The sequence below is a fragment of the Malaclemys terrapin genome, chromosome 20 (genome assembly GCF_027887155.1).
Source record: "Malaclemys terrapin pileata isolate rMalTer1 chromosome 20, rMalTer1.hap1, whole genome shotgun sequence".
Lineage (NCBI taxonomy): Eukaryota > Metazoa > Chordata > Testudines > Emydidae > Malaclemys > Malaclemys terrapin.
Window position 1 is genome coordinate 2,324,684 of NC_071524.1, and position 23,615 is coordinate 2,348,298.

The following is a 23,615-nucleotide window of genomic DNA, read 5'->3' on the forward strand; positions in this document are numbered from 1 at the left end:
GAGCATGGATCTGCCCAGTTCCCCAGGTTACACTGCATAGGCTCCTCAGCATTGGGACACTGTGCAGCTATGTGTCCCCACTCCCCGCAGGCATAACATCTGTATGGAGCCCTAGGCGTTCCCCGGTCTCTTGGTTTGGGCAGTCTAACATCACGATCCTCTTCTCCCTCAGTGCTCCGACTCTCTGTGGCCTCTGATGGGCCTTCAGCCTTTCTCTTTTTCCACCTGGGCCCTCCTGGTGGCCCAGTCACCCGAGCTCTAGGGCTTGGTGCTGCTAGTTTAACCCGGGGTGCCTCTTCCTTAACTGGTCGGGTCAGCTCCCTCGCTGTCCTTTGCCTCTCTACCAGGGCGACAACCTCGTCATAGGTGGAGGGTTCGTTCTGGCTTACCCAGGTGCGAAGGTCTGGCGGTAGTCCCCTCATGTATCGGTCGATGACCAGAACCTCTAGTATCTCTTCCAGACTCCGGGACTCTGTTTCCAGCCACTTTCGTGCGAGATGGATGAGGTTATACAATTGGGACCGTGGGGTTTTGTCTTCCTGGTACCTCCAATCGTGATACTGCTGGGCCCGCACTGCGGTCGTTACCCCAGATCTGGCCAGGATCTCTGCTTTCAGCTGGGAGTAATCGGCCGCAGCATCTTCAGGCAGATCATGGTAGGCCTTTTGGGCCTCCCCACACAGGAATGGGACAAGGATGCCAGACCACTGATCTCGAGGCCAGGCCTCCCATAGGGCTGTCCTCTCAAAGGCCAGAAGGTATGTCTCTACATCATCCTCCCGCGTCATTTTCTGCAGCCAATGGCTGGCCCATATGAGCTGCATCCCATCATGGCTGCAGTTCAGCTCTGTAAGGGTCTTTACCTGGTTTACCAGTTTCTGCAACATAGCTCGGTCTTGAGCAGCCTGGTCCATCAGCAGGTGATTAGTCTCTTGCTGCAGCCACACTGCCACATGTTGGGCGGCTGCCTGGACATGGGTAGCCTCCTGCTGGGCCACCGTAGCTTGTATCAGTGCCCGCACTACGTCATCCATTGTGGTGAAAAAAAAATAAACCCTCTCCTTTTTTTTAAATCACCCTCCTTCTTCCGCCGCGCTGTGCACACCAAGATCCCACCCCTGACACCAGTTGTGACAAAGTTCCTCCTCTATCTTGGTGGGTCCTGTGCTTATTGGCGGATTTTCCTGCCTCAGAGATTCACCATGTGGGTTGGGGAACAGCCCAGAGACCTTCCCCTTTGGAAGAACCCACAGTCCAGGTCAATTGGGAGGTTTGGGGGGAACCCAGGCCCGCCCTCTACTCCGGGTTCCAGCCCAGGGCCCTGTGGACTGCAGCTGTCTATAGTGCCTCCTGTAACAGCTGCATGACAGCTACAACTCCCTGAGCTACTTCCCCCATGGCCTCCTCCAAACACCTTCCTTATTCTCACCACAGGACCTTCCTCCTGGTGTCTGATAACGCTTGTGCTCCTCAGTCCTCCGGCAGCACACCCTCTCAGCTCCTTGCGCCTCTTGCTCCCAGCTCCGCACACTCGCACCACAAACTGAAGTGAGCTCCTTTTAAAACCCAGGTGCCCTGATTAGCCTGCCTTAATTGATTCTAGCAGCTTCTTCTTAATTGGCTCCAGGTGTCCTAATTAGCCTGCCTGCCTTAACTGGTTCTAGCAGGTTCCTGATTACTCTAGTGTAGGGTTACCATATTTAAACCTTAAAAAAGGAGGACACTCCACAGGGCCCTGGCCCCACCCCTTCCCCACCTCAACTCCGCCCCGGCCCCGCCCCAACTCCACCCGGCCCCGCCCCTTCTCCAAAGTCCCCGCCCCAACTCCGCCCCTTCCCCTGAGCACCCCACATTCCCCCTCCTCCCTCGCAGCCACGCGAAGCTGCCCGAGCGCTACCGGATTCATGGTTTGCTGGGCAGCCCCCAGATATCCAGACTCTGCGCCCCCGGCCGGGCGCTTCCCCAACGCAGCCGGAGCCCGAGAGGGGAAGCGCCCGGCTGGGGGCGCAGGGTCTGGAGATCTGGGGGCTGCCCAGCAAACCGTGAAGCCGGTAGCGCTTGGGCATTTCCGCTCTTCAGCTGCACAGAGCTGAGGTGTCAGGGGGGAGCTGCAGGAGTGAGGTCAGGGCAGAGTGAAATGAGGGATGATTTTGCTGCTACACTGATTGGCGGGGATGATCCTATATGCTGTGGTGCGGCAGGGTGCTATCTGATAGGGATGTGTATTTAATTGTTGTCAGGGGGCCCAGGGCTAGTTTCTAGCACTCTTTTTTATATGATTGAATCCAAATGAACAAATACAAGCTAGATTATTAGTCATTTTAGTGCGTGCAGGTGAACTGAGCACCCCAGCGAAACTACAACCCTCAGTGATCACCTCTCCAGCCTCTTGCTTTAAACCCTCATCCTGCAAACCCTGGCACAGCCACTCAACTTCAGATTGGGGGCCCACTCACACCTGTAAAGTTAAGCACATGGGTCAGCCTTGCCTTAAGTAACAAGGATCCCATGTGCTGCTGGCCAATGTCCCAGGTAAATGACAAGAAAACGCAAAGGGCAGAGCTGTGGCTTGCTTGAATAGCTCCCAACACTTTTCGAAAGCACCACAAGCTGCCGATAGGTCTGTGCAGCTGGGTTTGCTCACTTCAGCCCGTGCTGGCAGCCAAAGGGTTACCGCCGGCTCATCCCAGCAGACACTTTGTTGAGCTTTGCAAAATTGTGCCCCATCCACCGTGTCTCCGAGCTGCCCTCGGGGGGATGGAGGCAGCGGGAGGTGAGCCTGGGGGCCGGCAGGGGAGTCTCGTTTGCAGGCTGTGGCTGTGCTCAGCTGCCCAGAGGCTGCTGCAGCCAGGCTGATTAAACACCTTCCCAGTGGGCTCCTCCCGGCGCTCTCAGCCTGGGCACAATGGCCAGGCACAGAGCCCGCCAGCCCCGCACCGCACCCAGCTCTGTCCCAAGCGCCCGGAGCAGGCTGCTCTCTCTGCTATCCCCCCAAGAACACTTTCCCGGACATGTTCGGCTTTTTGGCAATTCCCCCCGGACGGGGATTTGAGTACCAAAAAGCTGGACATGTCCGGGAAAAACCGGACGTATGGTAACCTTACTCTAGTGCAGCCCCTGCTCTGGTCACTCAGGGAACAGAAAACTACTCATCCAGTGACCAGTATATTTGCCCTCTACCAGACTCCTGTACCCCACTGGTCTGGGTCTGTCACACTATCTTTAGTAATTTTGTATCATCTGCAAATTTTGCCACCTCACTGTTTACCCCCTTTTCCAGATCATTTACGAATATGTTGAATAGGACTGGTCCCAGAACAGACCCCTGGGGGACACCACTATTAACCTCTCTCCATTCCGAAAACTGACCATTAATTCCTACCTTTGTTTCCTATCTTTTAACCAGTTACCAATCCAGGAGAGGACCTTCCCTCTTATCCCATGGCAGCTTATTTTGCTTAAGCACCTTTGGTGAGGGACCTTGTCAAAGGCTTTCTGAAAATCTAAGTACTGTACACTATATCCACTGGATCCCCCTTGTCCACATGCTTGTTGACCCCCTCAGAGAATTCTAGTAGATTGGTGAGGCGTGATTTCCCTTTACTAAAACCATGTTGACTCTTCCTCGACAAATTATGTTCATCTCCATGTCTGACAATATTGTTCTTTATTATAGTTTCAACCAGTTTGCCAGTACTGAAGTCAGGCTTATAGGCCTGTAATTGCTGGGATCACCTCTGGAGCCCTTTTTAAAAACTGGCGTCACATTAGCTACCCTCCTGTCATCTGGTACAGAAGCGGATTTAAATGATAGGTTACAGACTACAGTTAGTAGTTCTGCCATTTCACATTTGAGTTCCTTCAGAACTTTTGGGTGAATACCATCTGGTCCCGGTGACTTATTGCTGTTTAATTTATCAATTTGTTCCAAAACCTTCTCTAATGACACCTCAATCTGGGACAGTTCCTCAGATCTGTCACCTAAAAAGAATGGCTCAGGTTTGGGAATCTCCCTCACATCCTCAGCCATAAAGACCGATGCAAAGAATTCATTTAGTTTCTCCGCAGTGGCCTTATCGTCTTTGAGTGCTCCTTTAGCATCTCGGTCGTCCAGTGGCCCCACTGGTCGTTTAGCAGCTTTCTGCTTCTAATGTATTTTTAAAAAAATTTGCTATTACTTTTGGAGTCTTTGGCTTCCTCAGATTCTTTTTTGGCCTTCCTAATTGTATTTTTACACTTCATTTGCCAGAGCTTATGCTCCTTTCTATTTTCCTCACTAGGATTTAGCTTCCACTTTTTAAAGGATGGCTTTTTGCCTCTCACTGCTTCTTTTACTTTGTTGTTTAGCCACGGTGGCTCTTTTTTGGTTCTCTTACTGTGTTTTTTAATTTGGGGGATACATTTCAATTGAGCATCTACTATGGTGTCTTTAAAAAGTTTCCATGCAGTTTGCAGAGATTTCACTTTTGGCGCTGTACCCGTTAATTTCTGTTTAACTAACCTCCTCATTTTTGTATAGTTCCCCTTTCTGAAATTAAATGCTACAGTGTTGGGCTGTTATGAGAAATAATTGAGATTTCGCCTTTCTATATCAGAAGACTTTTTGTGATGGGAAAATTGAGAAATTGACTTGTTGGGTCGGGAAAATCTTCGAGATATTGACTTTTTGTGACAGAAAATATTTGAGATTTCACCTTTCAAGGTGAGAACATTTTTGAGGTTTCGACTTTTTGGGACTGAAAACTTTTCAAGATTTCCGTTTTCTGACATGGCGACTTTGCAGGATGAAGTATTTTGGGGATTTCAACTTTGCAGGATGGGAAATTTTGTCAAAATATTGACAATTTTCCCAGCAGGGGAAATTCGCTGCCTTCCCACCTCTACTCCTGCACTGCGTGTATATAACAACCACTGATTCCCCCCCGCCCCCCCCGGTCCTCAACAGTTTAATATCGAGCCATGGCCCCCTCCTCAGCGAACTATAGAAGCAAGCATGGTTAGCTTTCAGCTGTAGTAGGTTGTTATCCTCTCTCCAGCCCTAGAGGGGGAAATGCCACCCGCTGTCTGTGCCCCTGCATGAAAGGGGCAGCTCCTAAAAATTAACCAATGCTGCTCTCAGCATCTCTGGCAATTAGTTTATCCCCAGGAGCCACTCCTTCCCGGATCATGTCCCTTTCACAGGCTCCCGGCCAGAATTCGGGTCCCTGGTGCGGTTGGCACCATTCCACGGCAAACAGGTTGTTTCTGTGGAACACGAGCACTGCCTAGGTCTGTTTACATGCCCAGGTGACCGTGACCGTGACCGGGTAATTCCTGAGTATATTTACTTTCCACCAAGCAAACAGGTTCCAGCGGCTGGCGCTTAGGAGGAAAGCGTCTGTGACAGTGAACTCATCACAGCGTCGGGTTCCTGCCATCAAGGGCCAGGAAAAGCAGTGGGAGGGGGCTGCGGGTTGGGATTGAGGAGCACTGGTGGAGTTGGGGGAGGGGGAGGAGAATGGGACCAGGTTACCAGGGGGGCTAAAAGATGGACTGAGAGACATTGCAACAGCCGGGGGTGTGGGGAGCAGGGCTGGGATAACAGGGGCTGGGGGTTAGGATTGAAGGGCACTGGTCGAGTTGTGGGGGAGGGAGTCACTGAGATCGGGGCCCCGTCGGGCCGGGTGCTGCCCAGACACAGAGTCGCCGAGATCGGGGCCCCGTCGGGCCGGGCGCTGCCCAGACACAGAGTCACCGAGATCGGGGCCTCGTCGGGCCGGGCGCTGCCCAGACACAGAGTCACCGAGATCGGGGCCCCGTCGGGCCGGGCGCTGTCCAGACACAGAGTCATCGAGATCGGGGCCCCGTCGGGCCGGGCGCTGCCCAGACACAAAGTCACGAGATCGGGGCCCCGTCGGGCCGGGCGCTGCCCAGACACAGAGTCACCGAGATCGGGGCCCCATCAGGCCGGGCGCTGCCCAGACACAGAATAAGAGACAGTCCCTGACCCCATAAATTCACAGTTTTAATGGGCAGCACATAGGGTGAAAGGAAAACTGTCCTCCTCATGCTACAGTTGAAGAACAGGGGCTATGGGGACGTGGAGGGACTTGTCCAGGTCTGGCGGTGCTGGGAGTTGAGCCCTGATCTTCTACATCAGAAACCAAGGAGCCAATTGTTCCTGGGGGGGAAACCGAGGCACACCGCAGCCTCGATACTCAAAGGCACTTAGGTACCTAAATCACATTGGTTTCCATGCAATCCAGGTGCCTAATTCCCTTTGGGGATCTGCAGCCAGGTAAGTTGCTCACGGTCACACAGTGACTTGCTAGAAGAGTAGAATCAGCTCTCTTAAAGCCAAGCCACATAGGGGGAGCACTGCTGGGGCTGATGGGATATATGTACCCCCCCACCTGAAGAACCTGACAGAGAACCAGCCGGATCCATGTGGGAGGGACGGGGGGTGATGAAGTGGGGATTTCCTGTAATATTTTATATGAATAGCTTGTCTGCCTCAGTTTCCCCTGTATGCGGCATTAACTAGGTGGTGGGAAAAGGTTGGTTACTCTCTGCAGAGACCCTGAGACACAGGTGTGCCGGACACCCGGCGGGCTGGGGCCTGGGCCCCATGGCCATAGAGAGTCCACAAAGACAATGGTCAGGCCGACTGCCCGGACATTTGGTACCTAGCAACTAAGGACCATGGCTGGCCCATCCCGCTGCAGGAAGCCGGCCGGGTTTGCCGGGAAGACCAAAGGACTGAGGAGGGGCCAGGTGGGGGCTGATGCGTGGGGGGCGGCTGGAAGATGAACTGGGACAAAAGGGGGTGAAGACGGACCAGGCTGTAACTTTCTGGCCCCCGCGTTAACCAAGGACGTTCTATGCTGTGCTCCAGCCGGCTGAGAAACCCAACTGTCTTTGCCCTGCTGGCGGAGGGTCACTGCAGCGGCTGGATTTGGGGGTGCACACGGCTCCCTGTTGGGTACACGTCTTTCTCAGGTGCCCATCTCAGGGGGACCCGCTGAAGGGACTCAGAGGGTGAAGCAGGGGGGCTGGTGGCTCAGGTTCAGTCCAAGGAGGCGGAGAAGCCACACGGGTTCCCCTAGGGACACAGCAAGGAAGGCGCCTCTCCGAGCTCTGGACATGTGGCTCCATGACTCAGGACTGTTGGCATTCGAGCCAGGGCGTTTTGCTCTTTTTCTGGTAGTTTTTTTCTTGGGCGTTAATGTGCAGGAACTTTACTTACCCTGCAAAGGGCCCTGTTGGGTTTGGTTCAACTGCGTCTCCTTCTCCGCAGGGTTATTTGCAGGGCTGGATTAACCTCCTGTGGGCCCGGCTCTAAACATATTTGTGGGCCCCCATGGAGGCAATGGCGCATGGTACGGAGGACTGGGAGGTCCCCAGAGCGAGGGGCCAGCCAGGGGCAATGGGGAGCGGCATGGCAGGGGCGGCCCTGCTCTGCCCAGCCCAGCGCGAGGGCACTAGTTACAAACCGGTAGCTGCCAGATGCACACTCAATCAATCCCCTATGCTGCCAGCGTGCCCCTTCCCTCGGGGGTGGGCCCATGCCCTGCCACACAGCCCCCCTCGCCCAACGCAAACACCCCCCGACTCCCTATGGCCAGAGGCCGCTGGACCCCCTATGCCCAGCGCCCTCCCCAGACCCTGCCACAAATGCACAGTGCCCTGCACAACACCACCCCTGCCCAGAGCCCCACCACAACTGCTGAGCACCCCACACAGAACCCCCTCTCCCTAGTGCCCCAACACACAGAGATCTCCCCCCCCACAAACCCTGCCTCCCAGCCGCACTCACCGGCCCTGCTGGGAGGTGACCAGGGCTGGTCCCAGGATCGGGAATCGCTCCGGCCCCTCGGAAGTGGTGCGATTAGCCAAGCCAGGACCTGCCCGGCTGGGCTCCCTCAGGACCCACTTGCTTGGAGGGGCCCAGCCAAGCCCCCTCACCCCAACATCCCTCCCCACCTGGCTGAGACTGGCCAGGCTTCTGCACCAGTCCCAGGCGCCTCTGCTCCGGGGAGACAGGTGGGGCCCCACAGGTGGTGGGAAGCAGAGACTGCCCGGAGCCGGAGGTGCACTGGGGTCCGGCCAGGGGGCAGAGAGGAGCCAGTAGGGTTACCATATTTTGTGCCTCCAAAAGGAGGACACTCCACGGGGCCCCGGCCCCGCCCCAACTCCGCCCCTTCCCCAAAGTCTCCGCCCCCTCCCCTGCTTCCTGTGAACATTTGATTCGTGGGAAGCCTGAAGCAGGTAAGGGGGGGCGTGGGGGGAGGAGGCGTGGCCCAGGCTGCCCCCCCCCGGCGTTTCCAGCCTGGGTCGGCTCAGGTCCTGGGGTGCCGGCTCTGGGCCCGGCCGAGCACCCCCGGCCCGCCCAGCACCACCGGTCCCCGGCCCGGCCCCCGGGCCCCCAGCCGAGCACCCCTGGCCCGCCCAGCACTGCTGGTGCCCGGCCCGGCCCGGCCCCCGGGCCCCCGGCCGAGCACCCCCGGCCCCCGGCACCGCACCGCCGGTCCCCAGCCCGGCCCTCGGCACCGCACCACTGTCCCGGCCCCCGGCACCGCCGGCCCGTCCCCCGAGCCCCTGGCCCTGCACCACCGGCCCGGCACTGCCGGCCCGTCCCCCGAGCCCCCGGCCCGGCACCGCCGGCCCAGCCCCGGAGCCCCGGAGCCCCCGGCCCGGCACCGCACCGCCGGCCCGGCCCTGGAGCTCCCGGCCCGGCCCAGCACCGCTCCGCTGGCCTGGCCCGGCCCCCGAGCCCCCGGCCCGGCCCCGCTCCGCCAGCCCGGCCCCCGACCCGGCCCCGCTCTGCCAGCCCGGCTCCCGACCCGGCCCCCGACCCGGCCCGGCACCACTCCGCCGGCCCCTGAGCCCCCGGCCCGGCCCGGCCCCGCTCCGCTGGCCCGGCCCCCGAGCCTCCGGCCTGGCACCGCTCCGCTGGCCCGGCTCCCGAGCCCCTGGCCCGGCACCGCACCGCCGGCCCGGCCCCCGAGCACCCGCACCGCCGGCCTCGCATGTCCCGATTTTCCCGGACATGTCCGGCTTTTTGGGATTTCCCTCCGGACGGGGATTTGGAGCCCAAAACCCGGACATGTCTGGGAAAATCCGGACGTATGGTAACCCTAGGAGCCAGCAGGTGGGGCCAAGGGGCGGAGAGGAGCAAGTGGTGGGCGGGGTGGGGGGAGCCAGCAGGCAGGCGGGGTCTCGGGGCGCAGTACAAGCGGAGCAGGCCGGGACCCCTTCTGAGCATGGACCCGGCTCCATGGCACCACTGGCGCCATTGTAAACCCAGGACTGCTCATATCCAGGGGGGAGTCACAAATCCACTGGCCCCCACACAAGGGAGAGGAATTGCTAAACTTGATTTCTAGAGCTAATGCTGGAGAGTGGCTGTTTTCCAGACGTGAGCAGTGAATCCATCCATCCAGCCATCCGTCCAGCCAGCCAGCCCCTGTCTCACTCACCACCTTGGGGCTGAAATCTCTGGGAGCTATCAATCAATCAATCAATCAATCTTTCCCTGCCTCAGTAACCTCCTCCCCTCTGTAATCGATGGCCTGTAGGTGAACTATCAATCAATCAATCAATAACCCCCTTCGGTCTATAATCTATGGCTTCTGTATGAGCTGACAATCAATCGATCAGTGAACCAATCCATCCCCCAGTCATTCCCCCCGGCTCCGGCCCTGTGATCTCACCAGCCCACTCTAGGCTCTGTGGGGAGCCCAACTTCAGCCCTTAAACATCTGATATCTGTTCCTCCCAAACCCTACCTCCCTCCGACGCAGGGTGGTGTCGCCCAGTGGCTAGAGCCCTGGCTGTTCATCCCAAAGGTTCCCCCAGCTCATCACAAAGGAGGCTGGGCTGGCGATGCCCGTTTGACAGATGGGGAAACTGAGGCAGGGAGTGAGGGTCTGCCGGGGGGCACTCAGCGGGCAGGGTGGGTGTTCATGTGACCCTGGAGGATCCTGTCGCCCTCATGTGGGCAGAAATGAGGAGAGGGAGCTAGTGCCCTGGCAAGGGGCATGCAGCGAGGTTGCCCATCTCTAAGCCATCTTCAGCTGCCATCCAGGGGTCAGCATGGCCTAGAGGCTAGAGCCCGGTTCTCAGGATTCCTGGATTCTATTCCCTGCTGTGCCAGGCCCTTCTGCTATCTCTGCCTCAGTTTCCCTCTTTGCACTATGGGGTGAATGGGCCTGATTTCCCCCTGCTCTGGGGTCATTACAGATGGGGAGAGCCTGGGCGGGGGGTGCTGTTCCAGATGTGGGTGACACCCTGGGGAGGGGATGGGTTGTCCCAGCCCCCCTAGTGGGGCCGGCTCAGGATAGGGTGCTGGGCAGGAGCTGGGGAAGGCCCTGCTCACTGGGGGTGTCAGGTGAGGACAGGCCCTGTCTGCTCCCCTACTGCCTTGGATCGGGGTGCCAGGGGGTGCCAGCAGAATGGGGGATGGGGGAAGGACCGGGGGTCGGTATGGCAAGGGATGGGGGCAGGAGGAGATGGGGGCTGGGGGATGAGGTGGGAGCCCGTCTCTAAGCCATCTTCAGCTGCCATCCAGGGGGCAGCGTGGCCTAGAGGCTAGAGCCCAGTTCTCTGGATTCCTGGGTCCTATTCCCCGCTGTGCCCAGGCCCTTCTGCTTTCTCTGCCGCAGTTTCCCTCTCTGCACAATGGGGTGAGCAGTCTGTGACGTTATTGACATAACCTGTGACCATATAGATCATTGTTGCAACCACTGTTATATATTTGCAGCAAATATCGTACAAAGGTTGTCGTGTGAGGTGTCTGTGGGAAGGTCATGATTTGCTGATTATGGTGATTCTGCCTGTCTGTGTGTATCATTTTTGTAGCTGAAGTTATGAATATTGGCTCTGTACTTGTATCTCAATGTGTTTTGATTCTAAGTAGCCTCAGGGACGCATTAGGTCAGTTTCTTGAGAAAGGGCTATTCTCAGTAAATGCCTAGTCAATAAACACTTAGGTGACAATGGACTTCGGGAGACGTCAATCCACATCTGAGCTTTCCTGGGAACGTTCAAACTAACATGTAGACAATGGCATCGGCCTGTAAACTGAGTCATGCATGGACATGTGACTGGCCCATGCGACTCCAGACTCCATCTTGCTGCTGTAATTTTCCACAGTAAGAACAAAGAGGTGTCCTTCCACCTGGAAGAGACTATAAAAGGCAGCTGCCTCATCTCCATCTTGTCTTCAATCCTGCTTCTTACTTCTGGAGGGACTTTGCTACAAACTGAAGCTCTGAACAAAGGACTGAATGACCCATCCCAGCTGGGGATGTTCCAGAGACTTGATTTGAACCTGCAGTTTATTCTATCACTGCTACAAACCTGAACCAAGAACTTGGCCATCACTGCATGTCATTGATTCCATTTAACCAATTCTAGTCCCATCTCTATCTTTTTCCTTTTATGAATAAACCTTTAGATTTTAGATTCTAAAGGATTGGCAACAGTGTGATTTGTGGGTAGGATCTGATTTGTATATTGACCTGGGTCTGGGGCTTGGTCCTTTGGGATCGGGATTCGGGAGAACCTTTTTCTTTTACTGGGGTATTGGTTTTCATAACCATTCATAACGAGTGGCACTGGTGGTGATACTGGGAAACTGCAGTGTCTAAGGGAATTGCTTGTGAGACTTGTGGATAGCCAGTGGGGTAAAACCGAAGTCCTCTCTGTTTGGCTGGTTTGGTTTGCCTTGGTGTGCAAAGGAACCCAAGCCTTGGGCTGTAACTGCCCTGCTGTAAGTAATGTGTCCTAAACTGGTACTTTCAGAAGTGTCCCACAAAGGGCAGCATCGTTACACAGCCCTCCCCCACCCCTATGCTGGGGGTGCTGCGGACTGGGAGAGCTGGGGGATGCTGTTCCATATACCCTGGGGGGGAGGGGGAGGATGGGATGTCCCAGACCCACGGGGGGGCTGGTTTGGGGCAGGGGGGCTGGGCTGGAGCTGGGGAAGGCCCCATTCCCTGTGGGGGGGTGAGGCATGGCTGGGTCTTGGATCTGGGGGGCAGACGGTGACAGCGGAATGTGGGGGGAAGGGCAGGGGGTGGGTACTGCAAGGGATGGGGGCCAATGGGAGGTGGTGGCGGCAGGGCGCGGGGCAGGGGGCTGGAGGCTCTGAGGTTTGGTCCAAGGAGGCGGAGAAGCCTCCCCGAGCTCTGGACATGTGGCTAGGGACACAGGGAGGAAGGGGCCTCCCCGAGCTCTGGACATGTGGCTCTGTGACCCGGGACTGTTGGCATTTGAGCCGGGACGTTTTGCATTTTTCCTGGTAGGTTTTTTCTTGGGCATTAACATGCAGGAACTTTCCCACCGCGGGTGGCCAAATCTCACTGCCAAACCCTCCTGCTCCCCCTGCAAAGGGCCCTCTTGGGTTTGGTTCAAGCGCGGCTCCTTCTCCATGGGGTTATTTGCTCAAATCCCGGGGGAGGAGGGGGAGAGAGTCACAAATCCACTGGCCCCCACACAAGGGCACCTGTCAGGGGTTTTCCCATGGAAAGGTTTTCCTCAGTTTGATTTCTAGAGCTAATGTTGGAGAGCTGCTGTTTTCCAGATATGAGCAGTGAATCCAGCCATCTGTCCGTCCAGCCAGCCCCTGTCTCAGTTACCACCTTGGGTCTGAAGTCTCTGAGTTCTGTGTGAGCTGCCAATCAATCAAGCCATTCCCCAGTCAATCCCCCGCTTGGCCCTGTGATGTCACCAGCCCTCTCCAGGCTCTGGGGGGAGCCCGACTTTAGCCCTTGAACATCCGATTTCTTTTCCTCCCGACCCCACCCCAAGACACAGGGTGGTATCCCCCAGTGGCTAGAGCCCGGCCCAGGACTCCTGGGTTCTGTCCCTGCAGCGGGTACTCCCATGATGCTGCCTTGTTTGTCCTGGGATTCCCCGAGTGCTTTGCAAAGGAGGCTGGGCTGGCGATGGCCATTTGAAAGATGGGGAAACTGAGGCAGGGAGCAGGGTTCTGCCTCAGGGCATGCAGTGGGTGCCCAGCAAAGCTGGGGCTAGGGTGGGTGTCGAGGTGGCTCTTGCAGCCCCTTGAGCCCCATGGAGGGTGGACAATGGGACCCTCACACTGGTTGAGACACGGAGAGGGACCTGGTGGGCACCAGGGCTTCCCATCTCTGAGCCATCTTTAGCTGCCATCCAGGGGGCAGCATGGCCTAGCGGCTAAAGCCTGGTATTCAGGACTCCTGGGTTCTATTCCCTGCTGTGCCAGGCCCATCTGCTATCTCTGCCTCAGTTTCCCTCTTTGCATTATGGGGTGAATGGCCCTGAGTTCCCCCTGCTCTGGGGTCATTACAGATGGGGAGAGCCTGGTGTGTGTGTGTGCTGTTCCAGATGCAGGTGACACCCTGGGGAGGGGATGGTTCAGGGTAGGGGGCTGGGCAGGAGCTGGGGAAGGCCCTGCTCAGTGGGGGTGTCAGGTGAGGACAGGCCCTATCTTCTCCCCTACTGCCTTGGATCGGGGTGCCAGGGGGTGCCAGCAGAATGGGGGATGGGGGAAGGACAGGGGGTCGGTATGGCAAGGCATGGGGGCAGGAGGAGATGGGGGCTGAGGGATGAGGTGGGGCCATGTGGGGGCAGCAGGGATGCCAGGAGAATGGGGGACACAGGTGGGGCAATGGGGAGATGGGGAGTGGAGGAAGGGGGCTGGGACCCCTCTCGGGCGACAGAAGCAAAGCAGAGGCCTGATCTAGAGGGAAAAGCAAGGTTGCTAATGCCCTGTATCCCCCCTTTTCCCCCATGTTCCCTTTGCCGCTCCCTGCCCAGCTCCCCGGTGAGCCTCCACACGCAGACGGGCTGGCTCTGGCCAGGGCCAGCTCCAGGCACCAGCGCTCCAAGCGCGTGCCCGGGGCGGCAAGCCGCGGGGTGGGGGGCACCCTGCCAGTCCCTGCGAGAGCGGCAGTCAGGCAGCCTTTGGTGGCTTGCCTGTGGGAGGTCCGCCGGTCCCGCGGATTCTGCGGCAATTTGGCGGCAGGTACGCCGAAGCCGTGGGATCGGCGGACCTCCCGCAGGCAAGGCGCCGAAGGCAGCCTGGGCTAAAATGCTAGAGCCACCCCTGTGTGAAAGCCCATGAAGGGGACTTTCTCCCACCCTCACCGGAAGCTCCAGCCTGAGGATCCTAAATAAGCACAGGTGCCCACTCTAACCTTAATCCCACACCAGCACTGTGTTTTCCCTGGTCTCTTCCTTCTGCTTCATTATTACCCAGGGCCTTCTACATACCACCTCCTCATAAGCCCCATCTGGCCTGAAGGCTTCCCCAGCGCTCTTAACAGAACCCACACCAGGTCTGATATCACAAAGCTTCCTCTGTGACACAGTGCTCCAGTGAGGCCTAATCAGCGTGGTGGAGAGTGGAAAAAATACTTTGTGTCTTACTTACAACACTCCTGTAATACATCCCAGAAGGATGTTTGCTCTTTTTGCAACAGCGTGACACTGTTGACTCATATTTAGCTTGTGATCCACCATGACCCCCCAGCTCCCTTTCCGCAGTTCTCCTTCCTAGGCCGTCATTTCCCAGTTTGTATGTGTGCAACTGATTGGTCCTTCCCAAGTGGAGCCCTTTGCATTTGTCCTTATTGAATTTCATCCTATGGACTTCAGACCATTTCTCTAGTTTGTCCAGATCGTTTTAAATTTTCATCCTATCCTCCAAAGCACTTTCACCCCCTCCCAGCTTGGTATCATCCGCAGACTTTATAAGTGGACTCTCCATACCATCATCTCAATCATTGAGGAAGATATTGAACAGAACCAGACCCAGAATTGATCCCTGCGGGACCCCACTCATTATACCCTTCTAGCCATAGGTGCTGACTTCCCCTCTGCCCCGTGGGCGCTAGATCCTCCTTCCCCAGCCCTGTCCCGGTACCCAGGGCCGCTCAGCTGGCACCGCTCGGTGCACTTGGCCAGACCCGGGGCCGGTGCCCTGGGGCCCGAGCCGAGCCGGGCCAGCGCCATTGGGGCCAGGGCCAGAGCCGCTGGGGCTGGGGCCGGGGCCGGGGGTGCTTGGCCGGTGCCGCTTGGCCGGTGCCGCTCGGCTGGAACCGGGGCTGGTGCCCCAGGGCCCAAGCCGAGTCGGGCCGAAGCTGCTGGGGCCGGGGCCGTAGGGAGCCGCTCGGCCAGGGCTGGACTGGGCCGTGCTGCGCCTCGCCTCCCCGGAGTCCTCCTCCTCACATCCCCCCCGCCCCAGCTTACCTGCTGCTGCTTGCCTGCCCCTGCTTGTTTTCAGACTTCCCCCGAACGTCTGATTTGCGGGAAGCAGGGGGGGGAGCAGGGGGGCGGAGCGTTCAGGGGAGGGGAGGAGGGGGAAGACAGGTGTGGGGCCGGGCGGCGTGCTAAGGCTGCAGGGGATGGGGGGAGCTGGGAAGGGGCTTTGGCTGCCCAGCAGCGCCGCTTTTCTATCTATAAATAGCCGACCGGGGGGAAATCCTGGACATTTTTAGATTTTTAGAAATCCCCCCCGGACAGCTATTTATAGACCAAAAAGCCGGACATGTCCGGGGAAATCCGGACGTATGGTAGCCCTGGGTGTGACCTCACCTTGCAGCAGCCCCCAAAGAAGGAATTGGGTGAATTAAATGGACAGTGCCCCTCTCTATCTGAAGCCTAGCAAGGGAGGTACGTGGATCCCACTAGAATTTAAAATGAAAAGTAAGGGAGGGGAGGCTCTGCTAGGGGATCTGGGCAGCTTTAGATACAGTACCAGGCACATAGGAGGATTTCCACTTCTGAGCCATGGAAGCAGAAGTTGACTTTTCCTTTCCAGATTTAGCTGATATTCAGAAAGGGAATCTAGCACCTGCCTTCCAGATTTGAACACTCTCAACATTCAGGAGTGCTCAAGCTCAGTTTGGGCAGCTGTTACTTCATTTCTCCCAAATCAAATATACTGATCCACTGTAACTTGCTGTAGGAAAAGTAGAATAAATTGAGCAAGAAATGCTTCCCAGTGGTTTTTTTTTTTTTTTAGTTTTATTTGTTTAAAAGGAAGACAGTGGCAGGAGGGTGCAGGTTGGGGGGAGAGCCCAGAGCTGGGGGGCAGGGGGGTGGGAGTAGGGCGCTAGTGGGGAGGAAAGGAGAGAGCCCGGCGCTGGGGCGGCAGTGGGTGTGGGAGGGTGGGGGGAGAACCCAGGCCTGGGGCAGCAGAGGGGTGCGGGGGGGAGCCCATGGCTGTGGTGGGGGGCAGCCAAAATTTTTTTTGCTTGGGGCAGCAAAAAAACTAGGCTCTGGCCTCCCCCTGCGCTGTGTGGATGTTCTGCAGCAGCCCTGGGCTAAGGGAGGGCTAGAGCCCGGGGGTGGGGGTTGGCCTTTGTCCCTCCTTCCTCCCCCTCAAGCACTTTCGCTTTCACTGTCAGGGCTGGTGAGTGGGGCCGGGCTGGGGCAATGCTCGGGGATGGGGGGGGGCTCCCCTCAACCTGCATCCTCAGGTGCCTTCCCCTCCCCTTTGCCCACATCTCCCGCTCTCTCCTGTCCCTCCTCCAGGGCTTCCTTTGGGCCAGGGCTGAGCCCCGGCCTCTCTGATCTTGTCACTTCCTAACCCCGGCCCCTCTGGGCTTGGCCTGTCAGTTATGAAAGGAAAAATATTGCTTGCGCTCCGGCAGCTCTCCACCACTAATGAAGTGCTGCCCCCGTCCCCTCCCATCCCGTCCCGTCCTCACCCCCTTCTTCCCATCTGCCCCCTGTTCCTCTCCCGTCTCCTTCCCCCTCTGGCCTCCCCCACATCTTCCTCTCCTGGCCCCTCTTCCTCCCCCTCCCACCCAGACCTCCTCTTCTTCTCCAGTCCCCTTCCCCATCTGACCGCCCTCTTCATCCCACTCCCCCTTAGACCCTCCTCCTCTCCACTCCCCCAATCCCCATCTGACCCCCCTCTTCCTCCTCTTCCCAGAGACCCTCTTCCTCTCCACCCTCCCCTCCTGACCCCCATCTGACCCCCCTCTTCCTCCCCTTCTTCCTGAGACCCTCTTCCTCTCCACCCCTTCCCTCCTGACACCCATCTGATATCCCCCCTTCTTCTCTGACTCTTGCCCCCCCCACCCCTCCTTCTGCTGCCCCCCCACCCCACAGCCGCCCCTGGGCTGGAGGGGAGCAGGCGGGCAAGGGACAGAGAGCTGCAGGAGCTGGGCCTGGGAGCTCTCAGCTGCCTTCTGACTCCCCCATGGGGGTGACACCAATTCTCAGTAGCCGAGTGGCTGGAGCCCGGGTGCCGACTCAAGGGGGCACCTGGGGCCTGGTGGTTCAAGCTCCCTGTGCCAAAAGCAGGGGGTGGGGATGAAACTGAGGCAAGGGACCGGCTCGGGGCAGCTGCAGGGACGCACGGCGAGGAGCTCAGATTTGGGGTCTGGTCCCAGTTCTGCCATGGGGTGTGCATGGTGCGGGGGGTGGGGATGTGGGATTGTGTCTGTGTCAGGTGTTTAATGACACCCCCATAGCCCCGGGTCTTCCTGTCAGCAGCTCGGGATCGTTAACCCCATGGCAGAGATGGGGAAACTGAGGCACGGTGGGGGGAAGTGATTTGTTCAAAGTCCCCTACCAACAGAGCCAGACAGAGCACCCAGGTGTCCTGCATCCCAGTTCGGGTCTCTAGCCACTGTCTGAGCACCTCTGGGGATTTATTGATCCTCACAACACCTGTGAAGGAGGGACGGTCCCAGAGCCCCGGCTCGCGGAATGGCTCCACGGCCATGTTCTAGCCCCGCAGCCCGAGCCCCGTGAGCCCGAGGCCACTGGCACCATTAGCTGCGGGTGTTTTATTACAGCCAAGGGACTGATTTGTAAAGGGATGGAGGTGCCTAAAGCCACATTCGGGCGCCTAGTGGGACGGCTGTAGACGCCGAGATGCCCAACTCCCATTGGTTTCCAGGGGGGTTAGGCACCGCGGGCCGTTTGGGCAAAACACGACCCTGTTTTTGAAGTATTTTGATGTTGAAAAAATCGACATTTCCCTGGCCAAATTTCCAGCCAGCCCTAGCTTGGTGCACAACCCCAGCAGCCACTTGGTACCTGACCCCCAGGCTGCATGGCCTAGTGGGTGGAGCTAGGCCGTGGCTAAGGGCCATCAGGACCCCTTGGTTCTAGGGAGGCAAGTGGGGTCAGGTGGTTAGAGGGGCGGGATGGTCATGCTGGGAGCCAGGACTCCTGGGTTCTATCCCTGGCTCTAGAAGGGGAGTGGGGTCTAGTGCTTAGATTGGGCTGGGAATTAAGACTCCTGGGTTCTATTCTGACCTTGTGCACGTCGCTTCCCCCTTACTGTGCCTCAGTTTCCCAATTGATAAAATGGCGCTAATAATACTGCCCTCCTTCGTAAAGGGCTTTGAGACTGGCAGATGGGCAGCAATAGTGATTCGTATTATCCTCGGCACAGGACTCTTTCCTGCTGAGGTCTGGGATGCCAGCCCGGGATAGAGATGGCAGAGACCGCATGCTGCAAGCTCGTCGAGTATTTGAATGATCTAGAAGCGCGAGAGTTCAAGATGTTCAAGTTTCACCTGGAGAACTATTCCCTGGAAGATGGCTACAAGCGCATCCCCCGCTCCAAGACGGAGGCAGCCGATGCCATGGACATAGCTCGAGCCATGGTCCAGGCTTACCAGGAGCCCAGGGCTCTGCAGATGGCGGTGAAGATATTGGACGACATTAGTCGGAAGGATCTGTCGGTAAGGATCCAAAAGGACATGCCGGAGGGTGAGTAGATGGAGGAGATCCCCCTCATTTCCCCCCATGGTCTGACTCATTCCTTGCTGGAGCTTTTTGATAAATGGGGGGGGGGGTGTCACCCCCTGGCATGCCTCAGTTTCCCCCAGTCCAACAAGGTTGGCCTAGCGGTTCGCACCCAGAACTGGCACTCAGCGGACCAGGGTTCCACGCCCAGCTCTGCTGCTGGGTGATCCCAGACAAATCACAGCCCCTCACCTTTCCGTGCCTCAGTTTCCACATCTGAAAAATGCCCGGGGCAGTTGTTTCTCCCCCCCCCCGCAGCTACGCCGGGATGTGTTTGGTGGGTAGTCCAGGCACAAGCGGCTTGTCCCAGGTCATCTGGGTGTCTGTGGCAAAGTAGCAGATTAAACTCAGGTCTTCCAAATGCCAGGCCAGTGTCCTAAGCCCCTGCCCCTTTCTTGCAGGAAGGATGTGGGTACATTGCAGAGGGGTCAGAGAAGAGCTGCGAGAATGATTAAAGGATTAGAAAACCTGCCTGACAGTGACAGACTCCAGGAACTTGAGTTTAACCAAGAGAAGGTTCGGGAGGGCTTGATCCCAGTCTATAAGTATCTACCTGGGGGACAAATATTTCATAGCAGGCTCTTCGGTCTAGCAGAGGAAGGTCTAACGACCCCGTCCAATGGCTGACCCCACTCTAAGCCAGACGAATTCAGACAGTAAAGGCGGCGTTAATGTTTAATGGTGAGAGTAATTAACCACTGGGACAATTCACCACGGCTTCTGGTGGATTCTCCAGTCCTGATCAAGTTTATATCAAGATTGGCTGTTTTTCTCTGCTGTAGGGATTATTTCAGGGCAGTTCTCTGGCCCGTGTCATACAGAGGCCAGGCTAGAGCAGCGGTCCTCAACCAGGGGTACATTGTTGTTAAAGTAGCCTCACACCCTACAAGGCAGCACAAATGGAGGGAGGGGAGACAGCATGGCAGAGGGAGACAGAGACACACACCCTGTGTGTGAGAGAGAGATGCGTGTTGCCCCTTTAAGTACGCTGACCCCACTCTAAGTATGTTGCCTTTTTAAGGAGATCAGCAAGTTGAAACAGCAGCTGCTGCCAGCCAGTGCCCTCAGTCCTGAGCCCTGTCGTGTCCCATCTCCCCCCCCCCCGCTCTGTGGAGATGGAGTACAGGAGCGGGGGAGGGGGACACCCTGACATCAGCACCCCTCTCCCCCCCCCCCCCACCTGCATAGCAAGCAGGAGGTTCCCGGGAGCAGCTTCAAGGCAGAGGGCAGGAGTAGCACACGGCAGTGGGAGGAGGGACAGCTGAACTGCCTGGCAAATGATCGCCGGCTGGGCGGTTGCCACACACAGGGCCGGCTCTGGCTTTTTTGCCGCCCCAAGCAAAAAACGCTCGGCCGGAGCAGTAAAGGGGAGGGGAGGAGGAAAACAAACCTGCCCCCGGGCTGGAGCGGCGAAGAGGCGGGGAGAGAACAAACCGGCCGGCTGGAGCAGTGGGGGGGGGAAACAAGCCAGCCGTCCGGAGCGGCAAAGGGGGGGTAGGGGGGCAGGAAACAAATCTGCCCCCGGCTGGAGCGGCGGCGGTGGTGGCGGGGGAGCGAACAAACCCGCTGCCTGCCGCCTGGAGCAGTGAAGGGGAGGGAGGGGGAAACAAACCTGCTGGCCGGAGCAGCAAAGTGGGTGGGGGAACAAATCTGCCCCCAGCCGGAGCGGTGAAGGGGGGTGGGTGGGAAACAAACCTGCCCCTGGCCGGAGCAGCAACGGGGGGGAGAACAAACTGGCTGGCCGGCCGGAGCGGCAAAGGAAAGAAAAAACAAAAACCAAAAAATACCTGCGGGGCGGTGGGAGCGTGGGTGCAGGGGGATTCCCGGCCCTGCAGACCCCGGACAGTGAAGTGCGCACCCCGGCTAGCGGGGAGGTGGAGAATGAGAAGGGAGGCGGCCAGGGCTTCCTTAAGTGGGGTGCTTGCCACACGGCCCCTCCAGCTGCGCCGCCTGCCGGGAGGGCCCCTCACCGCTCCGGTCGGCAGGCAGGGAAGGACGCGGGCTGCCCTGCCAGGCTTGCTGCAGGGCGTTCCCCTCCTCCGCCCCCTACAGGGTGGCGGGAGCAGCAAACCAAAAAGAAAAAACCTGCGGGGGCGGCCAAAGCGGTGAAGCGCAAAACAAAACAAAACAAAAAAGGGATTCGACGGAATGCCGCCCCTTGGAATCTGCCGCCCCAAGCACGAGCTTGCTCGGCTGGTCCCTGGAGCCGGCCCTGGCCACACAGGGAACTTAGGGGAGCCGATAGGGGGCTGCCGGCCCACCCTGGTTCCAAGCCCCCACCAGCTCGCTCCAACGGGCTGCTCTTCCTGCAAGCAGTGGACAAAGCAGGCGGCTACCAAAGAACATTAGAAGGGAGCATTGCACAACTTTAAACGAGCCTGTTCCCTAATTGATCAGCAACGAAACAACGTTAACCAGGACAACTTTAAGGGAGGAGTTACTGTATTGTTTAACTCCCTTTCCCCCCGCCAAAAAGGATTTCCTGCAATTCTGAAAAATTTAAATCCATAAAAACAGAAAAAAGCGAGGCTTAAAACCCATAATGTGGCAGAAATGTGAAAATGTTGGTCGATCAAAATAGAACGAAATGCTTAAAACCCGAAATGCAACGTTCAGGGTTTGATTCCTCCCTCTGTAAAGATTCCCCGTTCTCACTGGAGCACCCCCTATTGGGAAGCGATGTATCTACAATGGGGCTGACCCCGGGAGTTTGTAGCCTGAGCGTCCGCCAGCCTGCCTCCATTTGTCCCTTTCGGAGGCAGTTTCTCCCATGGGTAATTATTTCTCTCACATGTCTCGTAGTTTTCCGTCAGACGCCAGAGCCGGCTGGCGCGAGCGAGGATGGCGAAAAGGACGAGCAGGAGGAGCTGATCTCGGATATGTGCGATCGATTTTTCGGAAACAAGAAGAAAGGTCAGTGACTGTCCGATACCAGCCCAGGGCGCGGTGAGATTTCACGGCCTCTGTTCTGCTGTATGCCGAGATCTCACCCTAACTCTCTGCTTCTCTCTCCCCAGTGGAGGTGAAGCTGGATCCCAACACCGCGTTCCCCACTCTGCTGATCTCCCGAGACCAGAAAAGCATGAGGCTCGGGGACTGTGCCCAGTACCTTCCTAACAACTCCGAGCGTTTTGATTTCCAGCCCTGCGTGCTGGGCGCCCCAGGCATCTCTAGGGGGCAGCTGGACTGGGTAGTGGAAGTGGGTGCCGGGAAAGGCTGGATTGTCGGCGCCGCCCGGGAGTCGGTGGAGAGGAAGGGGTATCTCTACATAACGGCTGAGCAGGGGTTCTGGGGGCTGGAGTTTAACAATGGGGAGTACCAGGCACTCAGCACCCCTAAGACGACACTTTTCCTACGGGCGTCTCTGCGCAGGATCAAGGTGCATCTAGACTACATCCTTGGACAACTCTCCTTCTACAACAACGACACCATGGAGCACATCTTCACCTTCAACTACCCCTTCTCTGAGAAGATGTTCCCCTTCTTCTTGACCTGGGACACGGACATCCCACTCCAGCTCTGCCCATGTGACTGAGGGCACCTCCCCACTGCACATTTTGAAGAGCAAGGATGTTAAACTCCGGCACGCTGGCCAAAATTCCAGCCCCGGGAATGACTTGCTGCCACCTGCCTACGTACTTCCGCTTTCACTTTTACTTCCTGTCTGGATCGGATGCGTAGCCTCCTCGACAGTTTCGCATGACTTTGTCTGATGATATTTTGTGTTTCTTGACGTCTCCAGCTCTCAGAGCCAAGTTTTTTTGTGAGAATCTGCGCTTTCATTTTAAAAAAAAAAAAGGAACTAATTTTCTAGCCCTTTGGGTTGCAGAGAAAACCTGTGAAAACCTGACCCTGGTCAAAACCCAGAAGGCAAATGTAAAAAATACAAACAAAAAACCCTCCAAGGTTTATTACTGTATTTGTAAAATCTTGTGATTTTTTTTTTCAAGCCAATCCAATTCAGAGGGACTTTCAAGCCAGCAAACTCACCAGTACCGGTAGGAACCTCATAGACTTTGAAGTCTGTGTATGTATGTGATTGCTTTACCATTTAACAGCTCTCTTCTTGTTCTTTCTTTTTTCTTTCTAATAAACCTTTAGTTTTAGACACTGAAGGACTGGCTGGCAGGGTGGTATGTTGGGTAAGATCCAAACCTCCAGTGACATGACTGACCCTTTAGGGTCAGAAGAACATTTTGTAGAATGAGCAGAGTTTTTACATAACTTCTCGCTGTACGGGACCTAGGTGCTGACGGGGAGCCGGAGACAGGAATGCAATAAAGGGGGCTGTGTGGTTCCTCTTTTTGCTTCTTGATAACCAGTGGGAGGGGATCAGATGCACAGTTTGTCACTGGTTGGGAGATTTAACTTCAGTGTAACCCACCTGTCTTGGGAATATCTGCTCTCCCTTTTGCAGCCTGCCCTGACCTTGGCATTTCCAATGAGGGCTTCCCCAGGCACGCTGGGTCACACAACGTTTTAACTTTCTACCATTTTTTTTATGTTTCTTGAGAAAATGGAACATTTGGGGTTTTCAGCCAAAATTTTCAGGTTTGGTAACTATGGGGCTGAGCGTTTTTGGCAAAAAGTTTTGGTTTTCTGAAGAAATATAAAAAATAAAATCTCCAGGAGAACTGACGCTTTGTGCTACCGTTTTTGTTTGGTTAAAAACCTAATTTTCCGTTGAAATAAAATTTCAGTGGGAAACATTTGACCTGCCCTTATTCCCACCTAGAGAGGAACTGAGTTTGTAATGGAACAAAAAATCTGTACCCATCTATCTACTTAATGGGACCCCCCAGCCCGGTGTCCCCGCTCCCCAACCCTGCCCAATGGGATCACACCCCTGGGCCCATCTAGCCAGTATCCTCCCCCCA

General features: G+C 56.9%; 1 protein-coding gene across 1 annotated transcript; it reads left to right on the forward strand.

The window, feature by feature from the left end:
- The first annotated feature begins 16,358 nt into the window (after positions 1–16,358).
- On the forward strand, positions 16,359–23,289 carry LOC128826588 (E3 ubiquitin-protein ligase TRIM7-like). Its single transcript, XM_054009942.1, has 4 exons — positions 16,359–16,381; positions 18,383–18,702; positions 21,541–21,651; positions 21,756–23,289. Exons 2-4 carry the CDS (start codon positions 18,426–18,428, stop codon positions 22,271–22,273), a joined length of 906 nt encoding a protein of 301 aa, XP_053865917.1. The 5' UTR covers positions 16,359–16,381; positions 18,383–18,425; the 3' UTR covers positions 22,274–23,289.
- The last annotated feature ends 326 nt before the right edge of the window (positions 23,290–23,615 follow it).